General features: G+C 38.2%; 2 protein-coding genes across 3 annotated transcripts; both read right to left on the bottom strand.

Moving 5' to 3' along the window:
* Positions 1 to 66: 66 nt before the first annotated feature.
* LOC111575330 (coiled-coil domain-containing protein 149-like) lies at positions 67 to 11,468 on the bottom strand. 2 transcript variants are annotated; one of them, XM_023280374.3, is made up of 13 exons: positions 11,247 to 11,468; positions 9,146 to 9,307; positions 8,979 to 9,017; positions 8,178 to 8,285; positions 7,824 to 7,940; positions 7,071 to 7,243; positions 5,743 to 5,815; positions 5,503 to 5,587; positions 5,217 to 5,364; positions 5,022 to 5,098; positions 4,868 to 4,903; positions 4,615 to 4,680; positions 67 to 2,361 (listed from the first exon to the last, which is right to left on the bottom strand). In XM_023280374.3, exons 1-13 carry the CDS (start codon positions 11,295 to 11,297, stop codon positions 1,814 to 1,816), a joined length of 1,683 nt encoding a protein of 560 aa, XP_023136142.2. In that variant the 5' UTR covers positions 11,298 to 11,468; the 3' UTR covers positions 67 to 1,813. The 2 variants fall into 2 exon arrangements, with proteins under 2 accessions (XP_023136142.2, XP_023136143.2); XM_023280375.3 differs by lacking the exon at positions 4,868 to 4,903.
* Positions 11,469 to 13,077: 1,609 nt separating this feature from the next.
* Positions 13,078 to 18,953, bottom strand: LOC111575327 (leucine-rich repeat LGI family member 2-like). The gene is made up of 8 exons (XM_023280371.3): positions 18,632 to 18,953; positions 18,398 to 18,469; positions 18,187 to 18,258; positions 17,886 to 17,957; positions 17,647 to 17,718; positions 17,175 to 17,344; positions 16,325 to 16,489; positions 13,078 to 15,653 (listed from the first exon to the last, which is right to left on the bottom strand). Exons 1-8 carry the CDS (start codon positions 18,805 to 18,807, stop codon positions 14,818 to 14,820), a joined length of 1,635 nt encoding a protein of 544 aa, XP_023136139.1. The 5' UTR covers positions 18,808 to 18,953; the 3' UTR covers positions 13,078 to 14,817.
* Between the last annotated feature and the right edge of the window lie 383 nt (positions 18,954 to 19,336).

The raw sequence follows: 19,336 nt of genomic DNA, 5'->3' as shown, positions 1-19,336 counted from the left end.
TATATTGTAAATCATCAAATATTTCTTGTGAGCATGTCTGTCAATGAATTAGGTCACAGCACAGAAGAAAATGCAAATCTCTTTAATCAGTGTATAGCATATTGTCATGCAGCATTTTATATTACTTTGATAATATTGTATTCATGATTAAAAATAACTTGTATAAGAATGTCTGCCTTAAAACAAAGTGACTGTAGCTTCTAGACAGAATGCTAGGAGGAATCAGAGCCTTGCAGTATGAATCTAGCAATAAGAAATAAAACAGGACGTGTTTGTATTCTGTTTGAAGAAACAAAAATAAAACAGCTTCTAAGTTTAAACAGTGTTCACAGCAGTCAGAGGAGTATTGATTGATGCAGAGATCATCACCATATGCTAAGTTTCACAGGGATGGTGTGTACAGAGGTAGAAAGATGAAGGAGAATGTCTCTTAGAAACATTTCATTTGGAAGTGAGACAAACTCTTGGTGTTGATAGAGTACTGACAGCAGCCATTGCACTTTGTCCTGTTCCATTTTTAAAATGTCTGTGTGAAAACAAGTCAGATTCAATGCCTTAGTCAAAAGTTAGCAGCAGAAATTTTCTGCAAATTAGGCTTTCATTCACAAAGTTCAAACTCAGTCTCTCAGAACAATGATTTCCACGACTAACAGGAAAGAACACTGAAATTTAAAGTTCAAAAGCAAAACATCGAAATCCCAACAACAGTGCAGCATTTCAGCATCGTCAGACACACTCTACAGACTGTTTTTATCACTATGAATCACCGTTTCTCTACCTTTGATATACAGACAGGCGACAAAGGAATAACCAACATGGTATGTCTTAGTAAGATGATGGGCTACCACATGCTGCCAAAAGAGCTTCAGTACACCTTGGCATTGATTCTCCAAGTGTCTGAAACTCTGCTGGAGGGAGGGAACATCATTCTTCCAAAAGTTATTCCTTCGCTTAGTGCTTTGATGATGCTGTCAAACAGTCTGAAATCTCTGTTCCATTGGGTTGAAATTTGGTGATCTGGTGAATCACAGCATGCGACTCACATAACTTTCATACTCATCAAAGCATTCAATGAACTCTCATTCCCTATGGATGGGACATTGTCATCCTGGAAGAGGCCACTCTTACCCAGGATAGATATGTTTCATCATAGGATAAAGGGGATCACTCAGAACTTTGTATTGATTTACAGCGACTCTTGCCTCTAAGGGGACAAGTGGAGCCAAACCACGCCAGCAAAACAGAGCCACCTGATCCCCTCATTGTTGGAGTAAAAGGTTCAGGTTTTTCCCTTTCTTTTGTCACCAGTCTACATACACTACATATATAAATAACTGAGAGAAAATCCCTGTAGCCAGTTTCGAAACTCTTATAGAAACCCTTCTAGAGGAGAGAGGAATGTCAAAGCAGCATTTTAATACCAGTGGTTTCGGAATGAGATACTGAAAAATCACAAGACTGTATTGTTTGGGTGTCCAGGTATTAATGTCCACATAGTGTAATTCATCAGCTTGAAAGGCAAATCTACTTAAAAAATTACAGAGAATTCAGAAAATGAATCACATGAAAGCAGGAAAGTTAGATAATCTGTTCTAGACTTCTTTACGGTTTGGAAGGAGTCATTTCTTTCACAGAGATATATTAATAAAATCAATCATGTGCCATTATTATTTTTCAAGTGTTTCTTGAAGTATGAATTATTCCTAAAAATAAATACCATTATATGATTTTAAATACATCTTTTGTCATTATTTTGGATTTTTCTTACTTTTTTTTTAAACGTTATGCAGCATGTGGAGGCTCCTAGAAAGCTTCATGTCTCCTCACAAACATCTGTCTCCTGGTTTGACTGGACCTCCTCCTGCTGCTCCTCATAAGCAGTAGTAGAGACAGCAGTAGATGAAGCCGTATCTATATTTTCTTCTGTTATAATACACTCTGTTACAACATTTTCTGCCACTTCAGTACATTCGTCTGACTCATCCCCTCTTCCTCCTGCTGGGTCTGATTCCTCTGAAGGTTGTGGTGAGTTGCAGCGGTCTGAGGGATGAGGTTTGTTCAAATATGTCTCTTTGGAAGGGGAGTCACTTGGACACTCTTCTTCTGTTAAAGCAGTACAATCCACTGTGGTCTGTGATTGGCCACTTTCGTGACACTCATCGATATTTGGCTTTTCTGTTTGAGGGCTGGCTGGCGCCTCCTCTGCTGGCTGGGTGGAAGACTTCAGGTGGTCTGTCTCTGCACTGGATGGTGATGATGCGTCATCTTGAAGATCCGACACCATTGGTGTTTCAATGTCTTGGCGTGGAACTTCTGTGGAGCTCTGCTGCTGGACAGGTATAGTTTCAGACCCCTTGTCACCTATAAGAGCAGATGGGAGCGTAACATTCAAGAAATGTAGTTTTAATATGCACTACTGGTCAAAAGTTTGAGGTCACTCAGAAATGGCCTTATGGGGGATCAATATAGCGGCGTAGGGATAAGTCACGTCCGGGAGTGCTGGTAAAACAATCCGCTGATATTTTCATTTAACCCTACTAAAAATCAAACTTCCATTCAACTAGTGATTGACTTTCCAAAGATGAGCATTAACACCTATTTCTTAAGACAAGAGGTTCGGCCAAAGAAGAGAAATACGGACACACCTGAAGAACAAGCTAGCATGGCCGCAGAAGATGCTAACGCGGCTAACGCTGCTAATGCTACGGCTAACACGGATCATGGGACAGAGGCTGGCATCCGAGCAGCTTTACGTGAAGCGGTGCATGAGGTGCAACTAATGTCACGAAAGCAATGGATGAAAAGTTTGCGCTTCTTTTAGAGCTGTTTAAAAAACACGGCGATACATTGGAGAGCCATGAGGCTGGACGAGGCCGAACAGAGAATAGGAGCCGTAGAGGATGCAGTGAACCCGGTCAAAGCCAAGGTTGAGACTCTGGAAAAGACTGTGGACTTTTTGGTCGAGAGTATTGATGATTTAGAGAACCGTGGGCGAAGGATGAATATCCGAATACTGAATCTTCCCGAGGGCGCTGAAGGGACTAACCCAACGCGCTTTTTCGAGCACTGACTGCACGAAACGCTGCACATTGAAGGGAAAGGCCCAGCAGCGCCGAGATCCCAAAATGGCTTTTGCCATATGGCAAAACCGCTCGGCCATATGGCAAAAGCCATTTTGGGATCTCGCTGTCTCTCCCAAAGATGATGCCTTTTTGAAGACTTGGGAACTTTATCTAACTTATTCGGGACTTGAAGTCTCAACTATTATTAAAAGAGCATTTGTGTTTTGAAATGGCAAATGTTTGTCATTTGTCATTTTAAATTATTCTTACTAATTTATGTTTAATATTGGGCCAATGTTTGCTTGTCGTTTGTTTGTTTTTGTGTATGTATAACAAAGAAAACAATAAACATACTTGGGGAAAAAAAAAAGAAATGTCCTTATTTCTGAAAGCATTTTTTTTCGATGAAGATAACATTAAAATAATCAGAAATACCGTCTAGACACTGTTAATGTGGTAAATGACTATTCTAGCTGGAAACAGTGTAAACTCTGTGGTGGGAATCCAAATATATCTTTACCTGTTATGTGCAGCAGATTGCAACATTCAAGGTGTTTTTGAGATTACATTGGATCAAACCTTTAAATAGAGTCTTTGGGTGAAGGATGTCAATATTTTTTCCATCTTCTCTTTCAACTCTTAAAGGCACAATTTGGGATACAAATTTGGAGGAACTGTAATGATTTCTTATTGTGCGTGCACATTCAAAAGATATCAGTAAAGGAAAATGTCGTACATCTACCGATTAGGAGTGATGGGGCTACGAGTTGGAGCCGGATAGAGAACAATGTGTCTGTAGACGTGTTTTGGAAAACTGGAGAAACTTTATGGAAATACTAGATTTAAACAGTTTTTTTTCCCCCCCATAAAACATGTTCTCATCCCTAGTAGACATTAAACAGAAAAATCGAGATGCAAACTGCTACTGAACAACATTTCAAAAAATAATGTTTGTATTTGCCCTATAGGTTTGCAGTGTGTATAGAGTCTACCGAGTTAACATATCAGGCTAATCCATTACCTTGACTAAATACTGAAGCTACAGATATGAAAAAGGAAAAAAACATGATTGAACTTTACTGTCTCTTTATGTTATAATAATGTTTTAATGTTAAATCTCTGTCTAATAGCATAGCTATTATAATACTGTTCAAAAGTTTGGGGTCACTTAGAAATGTCCTTATTCTTGAAAGAAAAGCATTTTTTTAATGAAAATAACATTAAATGAATCAGAAATACAGTCTTGACATTGTTAATGTGGTAAATGGCTATTCTAGCTGGAAACAGCTGATTTTTAATGGAATATCTACATAGGGGTACAGAGGAACATTTCCAGCAACCATCACTCCTATGTTCTAATGCTACATTGTGTTAGCTAATGGTGTTGAAAGGCTAATTGATGATTAGAAAACCCTTGTGCAATTATGTTAGCACATGAATAAAAGTGTGAGTTTTCATGGAAAATATGAAATTGCCTTGGTGACCCCAAACTTTTGAACAGTAGTGTATCTGGAAAAGAACTGATAGAGGCATAGTTTTACTGAATATTCACCTTCCTGTCCAGGAGATTCTGGTGACTCAACCTGCTGAGTGTCCAGGATGATGGCATCTCTTCCTCCTATTATCACAAAACATTATTCATAGTAAGCTCTTACAAAGTGGTAAAAATAGTTATCCGCATGCTACTACTTTGGTAAATGTTTGCATTAGATAGTGATGGGTAGATTTAACTTTGATGATAGTTCTAGAAGATGATGAAGCTCAGAATTTAAGCAGTAGATGACTTTGTTATTAGAAAAACATACTTCCACAAATTCCCAGAGACACATTATAAGTGAGGCCTCCAGGTAGCAAGAAGAAAAAGGGCAAAAGAAGGAAAAGATATTATACAACAGTATGCAGAACACAGGATAGAATGATAAACCGTTGTCAGAATATATTGAAGACACTTATATCCACCTGGAAGGCTCCATAATCCCGACATCTCCAGTGTTTTTAGTTTCTTCTCCAGCTCTGCTACTCGATTTCCAAGAATCCTAATGCCAAAAAACAACAGGAAGACATAATTTACATAAGTTTGGCTCTGAAATATGTAAACAAATCAAACCCAGGGATCTGCAGAACATTCAGTGTGTGAAGTATGAACTTCAGTACTTGTTGATTTGGCGTTGGTGCTGAACCACCATGTTCTTCTCGTGGATCGTTTCCAGCAGAGCCGTGGCGAGAGACTTGAGGTCGGAGATGGACTGAGGAGTCACCGGCAAACTGCAACCATTTTCTTCAGACAGTAACAGCTCCTTCACTGCATGTACATCATGAGTCACAGGTAAAGTAAGCAGGAGCACACTTGAATATAGTCGTTTACAGGAGCGCATGCGCCAAAGGCTATACGTAAATATAAAAAATGTGAAGGTTTTCCAAAAAATATCATTTTCCTGACCTTGTTTAGCAGAGAGCACTCCGGTCAGAGCGCTACTGTTGGGTTTCCCACAGATTTTAGAGTTCTTCCTGCACTCCAGGGCACTCTGAAATCGGTTAGAAAAGCAGACGAATATGTTTTTGATTAAAAAAAAAAATGTTTTTAATAAGTAATGTGTAAAATGCTAAAAGTTTCAATGAAAGAAATGCTTTAAAAATGCATTGAAAAATAGATGGAAAAATGAAAAGTAAATGTAACTACCTTGTACTTCATCAGATTTGTTTTAAGCAAGTTGACTTCTTCTTGTAGTTGATTGAGCCGTTCATGCAAATACCTGAAAAGATATTTTGATCAAAAGCCACATGACAGAAATCATTGAAGCTGTTCAGTTGTGTTTTTAATAATTAAGAAGCCTTCAAGTTGACTCCATAAAATCAAATATTGTTGCATCTTTTATCTAAAAGCTGATACATTATGTAAATACAAAAATACATGATGTAAACATACACGTGCTTGTTGAAATAGTTAAGTGGTTGTAGGATAACAATATGACCCACACTAAGCCTTTTCTTTAGAAGGTAAGGAAAGGCAAATTTATTTGTATAGCACAATTCATACACAAGGCAATTTGAGGTACTTTACAATGACCAAGAAATACATTCAGAAAAATAATTAGAAAGATGATTTCAAAGTAGACATTAAGAGCAGACATTAAAATCACAGTAATAAAACATGAAAGTGCATTAAAAGTCAAGAAAATAGATTTTGCATCTAAGAGAAAGCTGCAGTAAACAATGTGGGTGTTCAGGCCTGATTTAAAAGAGCCCACAGTTTGAGCAGACCTCAGGTGTTCAGGAAGTTTATTCCACAGGTGAGGAGCATAATAACTGAATGCTGCTTCACTAGTCTTGGTTCTGGGAACACACAGTAAACCTGTCCCTGATGACCTGAGGGCTCTGGATGCTTCATATTGATGAAGGAAATTGCACACACCTTTTGCTACAGATACTTTCTAGTGTCACATGCCATTCCTTCATTTCCCACGGTTATCCACAATTCTTTTATCATTTATTACTGTCTGTTAGACCTCCCTCTTACCTTTTGTTGCCACACCTTTGCTATTTGCATCTGTCTGTGTGTCCCTTTGATTCAACCAGCTTTTGTTCTTTGTTGTATTACCTCATATTACTGATTGGCAACCGTATGCAAATTAACCACTATTCACTTGTGTATTTACATACGGCCCCCCTCCTTACTCTCTGACCATCCCTATAAAATGTGTACTTTCCAAATGTTCCAGGTGGGCTTACCTTCACAGACTCATGCTCTGTGTTGGTAAGCCCACCGTATGCCGAAATACCAATAAACACACCACTACAGCAAACTTCGGACTAACAGTGAAATTTCTTCAACAAGTCCAGGATGTATTCTTATCCAAGATCATTCAGTGCTTTGTAGACCAGGAGTAAGATTTTGAACTCTATCCTTTGACTAACAGGAAGCCAGTGTAGTAATTTGAGGACCGGTGTAACACGGTCCAGTTTCCTGGCGTTAGCTAGGACGACAACAACAAAAACAGAGAAACCAACCTGTTCTCCATGCAGAGTGCATCTATGTCTAATATGCGAATGTCATCGTTCCCAACGATGTGGTTCATTTCCAAGTTGAGTCGATGAGCCTTCTGTTGAAACACGTCACGCTCTGCTCGAACGTCCTGAAGCTCGTCTGTGAGTGACTTCACACTGTGTTCCAGCACCTCGTTCTGCAGCAGAAAAACACACGAGGTGTCAGTGCAAGTGACTCTACTGATAACACTGCTGTCCTTACTTGCTGGTGAAATGTTTCATCTGCTTATACTGTATTCGTCTTTATATCTCATAGAACACTTTACACAATTTGCTACAGAAAGCTTATACTTTACATACTTTTCCATTACTATCACATCTTGTTGTGATTAATCTCTTGCATGCATATCAAAAGTTGTACCTTTGTGCCCTTCAGTGAACCTCTTATGTACTGTAAATTATATACAGTAATATCTAAGGAGGAATACCGACGCTTTGGAGGCAGAGAATGAAAAGTGAGCTGTTTTTTCAAGTGTGCATAAATGCTACTAAGTGAAAATAGTCTTTTTTTTAAAATCCATTTAAACATGCGTCAGTGAAAGCAACAATCATAGAGAACTCCCATCTCACAAAAAACTTTGAAAGTTTAGAGTAAATTTGTTTGTAGTATGTTACAGTTAGACGTGTGATCACTTGACACTAAATGACAAAATGACAAATGATTAAACTTTAACTGAATATCACCAGAAAAATCTAAACAGAGTGGGCTGTCCTCACCTGTTCTCTCGCTCTTTCCAACTGTTTGACCAGATCTTCTCTCTCATGTGCAGGAAAGTGTCGAGCGCCGACCTCCTCGTCTCCCAGCCTCTGTTTGGTGATAGTCATTCGTAGGAGCTACACGAACACAAAGTAAGTAAAGTCTATAATTTCCACCGTTTTCTGCATTCAGTGTGTGTTTACACAGCTTTATTTATCTCAGATTACTTCAAAGTTGTGTCTAAAAATGAACACCACTCACTTAGATATTTCGTAGTTGGTTAGAAGAATACACATATATTGGAGTTGTTGGAGATCATCAACAAAAAATGAACATGCATTATAAACTTTTTTTTAGCTTATTTGTCATACTACCTTGTTATCCCCCTGAGCTTCTACCAGTCGTTGTTTCAGTTCCTTCATCTCCTCAGAGAGTTGACTGTTTTTTTCTCTGGAGTCTCCCAGTAGCTGGGCTAAATTCACCTGAACAAGACATGAACACAGTGAGTTAAATCACACAGTTGAAATTAGTTGTTAAACTAATTTTTCCTTCAAGAGTCGTGTTCTGAAATGTGTAAAGATTCATTATTTAAACCCTTGATGCCTGAATTTATTTACAATTATATATATAAAAAAATTATTTGTATTTTTGCTTTCAAGCTGATGCTAAATTAAGTGGAGATTGTTAATTTGTCTATAGCACATAGAATACATATATAATAATAATAATAACAGATTCCTAATAATGTAGGTCCCACAAACCAGTGCTTGCAAAAGGTTCCTAGGTACATACTGAATATGCACAAACTGGCATTAGGGGAATGCATACGCTATCTCAGCTGCAGTCTGAATGCAAGCGGTATGAGCACTGAAGGGTCAAACCTAAAATCCCTTTCTGAGCAGCAATGATGACGAGCCTCTCAGTCCTGTTATTTAGCATATGTGCTAAGCATAGGCGCTCCACCCACAGACCGTCTGAGTCATCAAGGCTCAGTGCTGTCAGCAGTTCTGTCTCAACCCCCTGGTATGTTTCAGTATAAACTTAATGACCAGCCAGGTCAGTAAAAACAGACGTGCTCTGTGTGCACATTGCTGACTTTAAGTAGTATGTATCCCCGTGTATATTCTTATTAGACAGTTCTGCACAAACAATATCAGCAGTTTGAAATCACTCACTTGATTCCTTTTCTCAGGGGGCAGTGAGGGATCTCCATCCTGTTCATTATGAAAACAAAGGAAACCGTCATTCTCTCCAAAACCGACCAGGGCAATTTCTATTTTCTGTTTTGCTGCCTAAAATAACACTTATGATGTAACTTTAAGACCGCATTAGTTGGGCTTACAATGAGTTCTCTGTACTTCTTTTTGAGTCCTTGGTGTCGTTCGCGGAGCTGGTTGGCCATCAGCTTGTACTGATCTCTCTCCTGCTGGCAGGTGTCCAGCTCTTTAGACAGAATCAGAAGAGCTTCTTTCTTGCTCTCCAACTTCTGCTTACAAACTAGGAACTGAATGCAAAAACAAATATTTTGCTGTCAAAAGTTACAGGCATTATTAAGTAATAACACTCTTTATTTATACGGTGCTTCTCATAATCCTCAGAGTGCTTCAGAAGGCAGCAGTGATTAACCACAAGTTAATATTACATGATGATGTGGAAGTTAAGCAGCTCACAACTGTTGATTAAAGATTATAATGAAACAATGCAGTCAGTATGAACAATGAATATCTCATTAGCCACGGCATTAGAGCTACAACTGCTGATTGTTTTCACTAGTGATTTATCTAGTATGGATGTTTTTGATCAGCCATTAAGCCTATTAAATAGTAAAATGGTGAAAAACGCTGCTGTCTTCCTGAATCCAAAGATATTACTCTTATTTGAGAAGCTGAGGCAAGACAATACATGATATTTTATTATATTATATCCATTATTTTTAACATAAGGGAATAATTCCTGAATACAAAAGCTGACTATAGTGTGGATTAAATACATTTTGGACAATTTGTCGCCACTCGAACAGTGAAAAAAGTCCACAATTGACAACTATAAAAATGTGACTTTTAACTTGTTTTTCTGGTTCGGTGCTCCTAATATGTTGTTGATGTTATTATGACTTTATCATGGAAGAAGTATTCAGAGCATTTACACAGCAAAAATACTCAGACACCAGCATCAGAATTTTTTCAGAATTTTACACTTTTAGCTGACAATACAACTCCAGCTGTCATATAAATGCTGTGGAATACAGCATACAGCAGTGGTGTCAAACTCATTTAGTTCAGGGGCCACATACATCCCAATTTGATCTCAAGTGGGCCGGACCAGTAAAATCACAGCAAAATAACCTATAATAATGACGACTCTGAATTTTTCCTTTGTTTTAGTGCCAAAAAAGTACATTCTGAAAATGTTCACATTCAAGGAGTTATCTTTTTACAAAACATTATGAACAAACTGAAATTTCTTAAGAAAAACAAATTCAATTTCAACATTATTATGCCTCAGTTTGTCATTTACACATTACAACTTACAGATCACAGTGTGTCTATAAAGGCACAAAACTTTTAGTCACAAGTATCTGGAACTGAATGATATAGTATTTTACTTTAAATAACAACAAAAACAAGATAAAGTATTACAAAAATGAGAAACAAAATGAAAAAAATTAGACAAACAAAAAAGAGACAAAAAATGACAAAAGCATGAAGCAGAACAACAAAAAACAACAGAAATGTGGCAAAATATTGCAAAAATGAGACACAAAATGACAAAAGAACAATGAGCAATCATGTATTTTACTTAATGATCTAAATAACTTTTCATGGTCTGGGAATCATTCTAAATTTATGGTTTTATAAATTTAAAATTTGCAGTTAATGTCTTCTCTGTAATTTTTACACTTTACAAAGTCGTCCCGCGGGCTGTATTAGACTCTCTGGAGGGCCAGTTTTGGCCCGTGGGCCGCATGTTTGACACCTCTGCATACAGTATTTCTTTCTTAAATTTAGTGGAGCTGAAGTATAAATGAGCATAAAATGGAAGTACTCAAGTAAAGCCCAATTAGAAACTGCAGTTCTTGAGTAATTCTCCCTAGGTACTGTAACCTAAATGTAGTGATTATAAGGGATTACCTCAGTAACCTGCAGCAGCGTGGTGCAGGTTGTTACTACATGTCTGTGATTTTAAAAGACACTGGGCTGTGCAGGTACAAGGAAAAAGAAACAATAAAAACCTTCCTTCTCATACACGTAGGTTCACTTCAGGTTCAGGCAGCAGCTGAGATTTAATGTTTAATCAGGATGTATTTTAACTGTCTGTGTGCGCAAACAAACAGAATTCCGAAAGAGCAATGGGGATATTAACAACATCATTTAAGTGGACAAGGCACTTCTGCCACCATCCGTGAACATTAGTGGCGACTGAGTGTCTTTCCTCGGTCTCACCTCACTGATCAGTCCCTGCCAGTCGCTCTCGCTCCTCCGGGACGGATCCATGTTTGTCTTCGAGCCGCACAATAAAAGTCAACAGTCAGCAACACACGGGGAGTTTCACTTCACCATCACCGTGTCGGTCCTGCTGAATTCAGAGACATTTTTTTTGCATCACCGAAACGGATTAGGTGATCGAGGGACGCAACTGCATCACTTCCGTCCCTCTCCACGTCAGTGACGCGTCATGGCGCGTTTAGAGACCCTCGTAAAACCAAATGACACCGCAGTCTGGCACATGTTGTCCGCCGTGGAAAGCGAGGAGTGTTTAGAAGCAGTTATCCTTTAAAAAAAAAAAAAAATCACGAAATACACTACCAGTCAATAGTGTGGAAACACCTTCTCATTCAAAGGTTTTATTTAATTACTTCATACATTGTAGATTAATACTGAAGATTATTATTATTATAGTCCATAATTTATTATTTGGGGACACTGACTGCTTGGATGCAATGTACACTACCGTTCAAAAGTTTGGGGTCACTGAGAAATGTCCATATTTTTGAAAGAAAAGCGGCATTAAATGAATCAGAAATCCAGTCTAGACATTGTTAATGTGGTAAATGACTATTCTAGCTGGAAGTGACTGATGTTTAATGGAATATCTCCATAGGGGTACAGAGGAACATTTCAGGCAACCATCACTCCTGTGTTCTAATGCTATATTGTGTTAGCTAATGGTGTTAAAATGCTAATTGATGACTAGAAAACCCTTGTGCAGTTATGTTAGCACATGAATAAAAGTGTGAGTTTTCATGGAAAACATGAAATTGTGTGTGACCACAAACTTTTGAACGGTAGTGTACATATAGCATATGTGTATAACTTTTTTTGGTTGTTTTTACATTTTATGGTCTGTTAAATAGGCCAGTGCTTGGAATGCAAACCACAAAGAAGACTATAATGATATATTAATAATTAAAACTATTAACACTGAAGTGAACTCAGTATGGCAGGTTTTATTTTTATTTTTTTATATCAACAGGTTAAGCTAATTTTATGAAAATAGGAAGTTGATCTATTGTTGTATTTTAAAGATTGTGGTTTCAGCTGATGCTAAAATTCAAATCAGATTTCATGCTATGACATATTTAACAATAACAATTAATGAAACTGCAGTTGTGAACATCAGAAATAACTGTGATCTTTCATCATTGATTTTATAGCAGCCATTTGACTTCTTATCCTGTTTGTAATTTCTACAGTATAGGTAATTAACAAAAAAATCACCGTTTTTTTTCTACCTGATGTGACCCTTTGTGCATTGTATAAAATACACTGTGCAAAGCATCATGCATCGTAACATTAAGGGGAATGAAAAAATGCTCTTGTCTATTATTGTGTTGGCATGTATTACGGGATATTCTGTATGTGGCTGTTTCATTATCTTGATTTATCACCAAAAGCACAGTTGTGCATTGTGGGGAGACACATTTAAAGTGTTGTTAGTCAAATCACCCCTCAACATTAAATGAAAATAGTAGCAGATTATATTAATGCTCTCTGTGTATGGGCTACCGTTTATATTTTCTATTTAGACTAAATAGCAAACACAAGGCAAACATTTTTCCTCTATTCTTGTTCTCTGATATAAACCATTTGCTTTTGCCTTTTGTCTTGTGTTGCAGTTGAAATAAAATGCTGCCTCAGACACCACACACTGACAGGACTATCAATTTCAAACATGCTGTCTGAGGCACTTTGTCTTTGCTTTATGGCCACATTTCACTGTCTGTAGATCTGCTAACAGCGGAGGACAGAGTGACGCAGAATTGATTACAATACATTTGGTTAAATGTTCTTTAATGCATTTCCACAAACCTGTTTTTACATATAGGTTGTTGATGTGTAAAAGATCAGTTCCTCGTCATTGCTTTAGGGTAATAGAGTGGAAATATACATCATCGCTATGTAGAACATCAGCATAGATGGAAAGATTATAATATTTTTTGTCCAAGAAATCTGAAAAGCTAACAAAACAATATTGCTTCCACTAGTTAGCATATGTTTCATCTAATTGACAGTCTACACAGACCATGGCCTAACTGGCATAACATGGCATTGTTATGTGTGAAAATAAATCTATAAATAAATCTGTACAATAGATGGAAAATATCAAAAAGATCAGTAAAGAAAAGAGCACACATTGTGGCTTAATGAAAATGTCTCCTAAAAAGCATTCCAAGTTATATTATAGCAGTACACGACTCACCTTGTGATTGTAATTCAGGACCAACACCTAGTATTACACATTTTGCATAGGAGTCAGGAGTAAATTATAACATCCTATTTTGCTATTAATGAGGCACTCAGTAGCATAAATCTTACGGTAGCTTGTTATAAATGTGTTGTTAGTCTTTAAGCTCATCATTTTTATCTGATACATTTTGCTGTATTTTTGGTAAAGAAGAAAACCTCCGGGTCATGCATTTTTAAATAATCAGTCATAGCAATTAGTGGGATTAGATGGCTTCAAAATTTCTGCTGGCTGCTCTGACGATGCTTCCGCTCTTTCAAACTAATTGCTTCACCTCAAGAGTTTTGAGCAGAGCAGTTTGACAGTTTGACAGAAACTTACTCCACACACAATCTTCCAATATCCAATTTACTGGGCTACATGCGACAGTTTTTGGAATTTTCTGAAACCGACAAACCAACAGTTAAGCCAGAACACGAGGTGTGATATAACAGTAAGTGAGTAAGAAAGGTTTGAGCTCCCTTTTTTTCATTTTCTCTCACTATTACTTCTGCAAAATTTCGTGCATACAGCTCTATGATGAATTTCCAGGTACGCTTTCAGGCAAAGGGTGAAAAAGTGTGCATTGTTGTCCCTGTTTTTAAACGATTATCACATTTCAGCGCGTTATTCACCCTGTCCTTAAGTGCAGCTTTAGCCCTGTTCAGACAATACATTATTCTAAGTATAGTTTGAGCTGACTGACACCTTGAGAAGTCACTAAAATAAGTTTTTTGTTAAGTTTTGTTCAATGTAGAGTGGTGAGGGACCATGGACTGAATAGCATTTCAGATTTTCTTTCTTTCTTTGAGGCAATAGGAACCACTAAATTTGCATCAAGTTCACTGGTGCATCAAAACGAATCATATATTTAAGCATTAAATAAGGCTTTTAATTTGTAAAATCTTTAATGGATATGCCAATGGACACTCCCTACCTCTTTGTTTGATAGAATTACAATAAAAGCCAAGGCCTTTTAAGGATATGTCTAGTTTGTCATAAAATCATCTTCATGCGGTTTCATTTCAAAGGTTGCAAATGTTCTATATTTCTGTCAACCTTCAGCTTAAAATAAACTACTTGTGGTCTAACATTGATCATATTTGCAGATTTGCTAGAAATGCATAAACCTTGCAGAAACTTGGCAACAAACTTTTGTCTCAAACCAAGAAGGTTATATCTAGTTGCATAAGGAAAATATACAGCATCTGAGACTCCTTTATAGCATACACACATTATCGATCTGGGTGACCAACACATATTGTCTATCAGTAGAGATTCTGTTTAGTATTACAAGCTTAAGTCTACAAATATATGCTCGAAAACCATTGATTTGCCCTTGAAGCTGGAGGAGAAGATGAAACTCCTCCGGTCAGTGGTCACTACAGTGAATGAGCGAGGTGACTGCACATAGATGTCCTTGAACTTGTGAAATGTTTTTGTCTCCCCGTCCCAGAGGTAGATCTGTGTGAAGGAATAATCACTGCCAAGAGCCAGATAGTGTCTGTCTGCGAAGGTGAAGGGCTGGAGGATCATGGCTCCTCGGGAGGGAAGAGGCTGCACCTCAGTGAACTGCTTACTGGTCCACTTGAGGACTTTGGAGTCACCGATGTAGCAAGTCATGGCCAGGTACATCTCACCCTCCACCCGAAAGGCTTTGATCGCCACCACATCATCCACATTTGGGATTTCGCCGTGAAGTATGAACTTCATTGTGCTCTTGTTCCACAGGTAGATGACAGGCGGCTGAGAGCGACTGGCTAAGATGAGGTGAGACTTTCCGTCCACCTCCACAAACTCAGCATCTGTGTCCCGGAACCATTCATGGAGGAACTGGTAGGAGTAGAAACCAGTCTCATTGCGATCCGGTTGGTCAGTCCACTTGTAGAGAGTGGACAGTCCCGCCTTGGAGCTGTCCACGATCACAAAATACCAATCACCTTCCATCTCAAAGACCTCAATATCATTTGGCTTCGAGATGTTGAACACCTCAATAGTTTGAAACTTGGTGAATTTGTTTTGTTGATCATCAAACTTGTAAATGTGGGAGCCGCCAAAAAGCTGAGTGACAATTATCAATACGTGGTTTTCAACCAGCACTGACTTGCATCCAACAACAGATTTCCCTGTGAGGAAAGAAGTCATCAGTGGCAACACGTTACATAAAGTTAAATATTGGCTCAATGATTAACTCAGGCTAAAAATTTATTTTATGTTTAAAAAAAATGAATTGCATTGTTTAGATTACAGGATATTGCTGATTGTTTTAAATTTTTAGTTTTCATCACCAAATATGAAAAGACCAAAACCAACAATAACTCTGTCAGTCATTTTTTTCAACCACCACCTCTCCATAGCACTTAGCCCTTTGTGCTTGCTGAATACATAAATCTTTTAATAGTAGCTACGAACATATTCATTCATTTTTTAAAACGTTATTTCCTAAAAGAGCTGAATAATGTATTTGTTGGGACAGTGGGGAACCGAGGATAAATATGCATTTGGTGCATTTACTTCTGAGAATTTACAGGATCAAGATAGCGCTGACTCAAAATAAACTAGTGACAATCATTATTATAATAAAGTAACATGTCAGTCAATACAACACTGCGGCTCATTTGTGTATTTCTAATAGTTCTAATGCCCATAGGCACACAGGAATAAGTTATATTGGATTTTGGATATGCTGGCAAAGACATGTCTTCTAGTCTAATAGGATTTCTTGGCAACCAGGGGAAGAAAGTAGAAAATCACTAGCCCTATCTTTAAAAAAAAAATAGGATGGGTGTTATCAAACCTGTTATGTTATCAAACTTCCTGAAATTCATTTCGATGTGATCCCACTCCATGACCACGCAGCTGTTGGTGTTGGGGGCGGCCATCGCCACGTAGATGTCCTCTTTAAAGGAGAAGATGTCTGCTGACATGGACTGAATGGGAATGGACTGATGACGCACAAAGTCTGTAAGATGCAGACAAAAACAGAAACTGCTGGTTTACTGATAAAGGGAAAGCATTTTAGACTTAAATTACATTTTCTGTTCGGTAAACAGCTTTAGCTGTGAAGAGTCAAGATGATCATATTTAGCTTTTGGTATCAGTTACACTTTGCATTTAATACTCTTTGCTTTGCTCTGGTCTCATATTGCGATTTGCCATAATATGATTATGTCAATTTAGAGTCGTGCTTGTCTGTCCACATTTACACCGATAAAGGTTACACTGTTTATGAAATAAGGACTGAAACTAATGATGACAGCTCCCACAAAAGCTCTAACAAAAATCTATTTCTAACATACTGATTTATAGCAGGGTGTATGTTTACTTTATTTTAGCATGTAAGCATGCTTACATTGCACGTAGCTGTGCATACACAGCTGCAGACTCTTAGTCCTGTTTCTTAGCTCAGCTGTATGAAGATGCGTGTCCATATGTAAATATGTTTTCAGAGACAAACACATGAGCAGACCTTGAGTGTGTTTGGTTTGAAGCACACAGTCGAACATGGCAGCATCACATTTAATTATTCAACAGTTTCATTGATTTCTTTTTTCCTGTCCTTATCGATTTACTTTGTTTAACATGACAATTTTAGCTGCGTGCTTGACTGTTCAGAAACGCCTTTGAGGCTGCACCGGCGGTTTTACCTGTAGAAATACATTCGCCTGGCGGAATAGGAAGGTCATTGAGCCGCTTGCCCTTCATGTCATTGGGGCCGGCGCAGAAGACATCTGACACTGTGGCATTTGTGTTTTTCAGCCACGTCATCAGCCACTTGTTCTCACAACTGCACTGGAAAGAGTTGCCCCGCAGATCCCTGAAGATAGATAGATAGATAGATAGATAGATAGATAGATAGATAGATAGATAGATAGATAGATAGATAGATAGATAGATAGATAGATAGATAGATAGATAGATAGATAGATAGATAGATAGATAGATAGATAGATAGATAGATAGATAGATTTATAGATTTATATTTCATACTATTCTTGGGAGATTTAATGCCAAACACAAAGTGAGGCCTGAGTCAGCATCACTTTGGAATGCAGTATGTAAAAAGTAGATACACACACACACACACACACACTGCTGACACCACAACTGCTTACTCACAGTTCCAGCAACGAATCCAAGTCAAAAAAGAGATCTCTTGGCAGAAACCTCATCTTGTTATTTGCAAGGGAGCTGAAGCAGACACACGGGGAGAAAACAGAAAAACACATTTCTGTCTGCTCTCAGCCTTTTTATCAAGGTGCAGCGTCAGTTTTTCTCTGTAATGACGGTGCTGTAGAGTGTAAATATAAGGTGTAAAAGTTGTTTCTGATTGGTTGAGAGAAGGAGAGCAGACTTACAGATGAGTCAAACCTCGTAGGCCGCGAAAGGCATTTTTGGTGACTGTTTCAATCTTGTTCCCCTCAATGAATCTGTTCCATGAATAATACACGTGTTGGTAAATGTCACATATGCATACATGTATTTATTATTTTTATTTTTAGCCCACTGGTTGGAGATGTAGGATTAACTGAACGGGTCTTGTGACTGAGATGACTTAGATTAGGGTTGGAGATGCATCTATTTTTATTTGCAGTAATTATATAACGATATTTAAGATGTTTAATGTAAAAAGCAGTTTGTCTGCATAGTAATACTCACAGATACTCTAGATGAGGCAGACCAGAGAAGGCATCGTCTTTGATTGTGGTCAGAGAATTTGCATTTAGAAGTCTGCAACAGAAAAACAAACCTTATCAACTGAGTAAGCTGAAGATTTAAACTCTCCTCTTCAGCACTTTTGCTTGTTTTCAAACTCCAAATTAACAGAAAAAGTTTGCATCATTGAATCTGAGAGACTAAAGCCGCTTACAACAGCTGAAGAGAAGGCATCAGTGAAAACATCCCCTCTGTGATTTCTGCAATGGATCCATTGACCATGCTTCTGTTGGGGGGAAACACATAAAGGACATCTTAACACTCTGTACCAGACACACCGGGTGCCAAGTCTGCACATAATAGGTAGTGAGCTGGATGCAGCACGAGGTGTTTACTGGAGGATCCACTGAAGCACTAACCCTCTCTGGGTGGGTAACTGTGTACTTACAGGGAGTTGATCTCATTCGGTATAGTCCTGGGGATCTGTGAGGTACCGACGCAGATGATGGTCTCCTTGGAGCAGGAGCATCCTGAAGGGCATTTGAAATTCCTTTTCGATTCAACGGATCCACAAATGCACAGAAGCGCAAACCCGACCAGCAGCCACTGCTTAGGAGATGTCATGTTGCCTCTTAGACATCAGTGTAAGAGATCCGAGGTTGGAGCTCGCAGTCGGTTTTTGTCCGCTGGACGAAATGAAAATGCAGCAGCGCAGCGCAAAGCCCTGACACAGGCTGATACAGGCTGCAGCTGCGTCCCGGAAGGCTGCTTCGGTTCTGGACGGAGGGGGGAGAAAAAAAAACACAAACACGTTGATTCGTCAGTGATCACAATGGTGATTTGTCATTGAGAAAGACTCGAAACAATCATGTGCGTTTGCATGCCATCATTATTTGATGTAACGTCTCCAAACGTAATTTTATTCTAAAGAGATGTTTAGAAATGATAAAAGAAGCAAATATGTAGTGAAGGGGTTCATTTCAGCACCATGGAGAGCATTAGTATATTTAAAACGATGTTGATGCTGAAAATCGAAACTGCAATTGTGATTTTGCTTTCTTAATTTAGTCATTTTGTCCCACTCTTCCTTGTATGTCTTTTTTAAGAGTACTTTTTAGCCATTTTTCTTGCAGATTACTTTACATACTGAAAC

The sequence above is a fragment of the Amphiprion ocellaris genome, chromosome 4 (genome assembly GCF_022539595.1).
Source record: "Amphiprion ocellaris isolate individual 3 ecotype Okinawa chromosome 4, ASM2253959v1, whole genome shotgun sequence".
In the NCBI taxonomy this organism is placed as follows: Eukaryota; Metazoa; Chordata; class Actinopteri; family Pomacentridae; genus Amphiprion; species Amphiprion ocellaris.
Note: the sequence above shows the minus strand (reverse complement) of the source record. Positions and strands in the feature narration are given on the sequence as shown.

What these genes read in the sequence shown, in the direction of transcription:
- LOC111575330 (XM_023280374.3), bottom strand. Translation starts at nt 11,297, where the DNA reads ATGGATCCGTCCCGGAGGAGCGAGAGCGACTGGCAGGGACTGATCAGT. An exon ending in GGGATTATGGAGCCTTCCAG is followed by an intron (nt 4,904 to 5,021) that starts GTGGATATAAGT and finishes TGCTACCTGGAG; the next exon opens with GCCTCACTTATAATGTGTCT. An exon ending in GTCTCTGGGAATTTGTGGAA is followed by an intron (nt 4,681 to 4,867) that starts GTATGTTTTTCT and finishes TTGTGATAATAG; the next exon opens with GAGGAAGAGATGCCATCATC.
- LOC111575327 (XM_023280371.3), bottom strand. Translation starts at nt 18,807, where the DNA reads ATGACATCTCCTAAGCAGTGGCTGCTGGTCGGGTTTGCGCTTCTGTGC. An exon ending in CTACGAGGTTTGACTCATCT is followed by an intron (nt 17,719 to 17,885) that starts GTAAGTCTGCTC and finishes TGTCTGCTTCAG; the next exon opens with CTCCCTTGCAAATAACAAGA. An exon ending in GAAGTTTGATAACATAACAG is followed by an intron (nt 15,654 to 16,324) that starts GTTTGATAACAC and finishes CTTTCCTCACAG; the next exon opens with GGAAATCTGTTGTTGGATGC.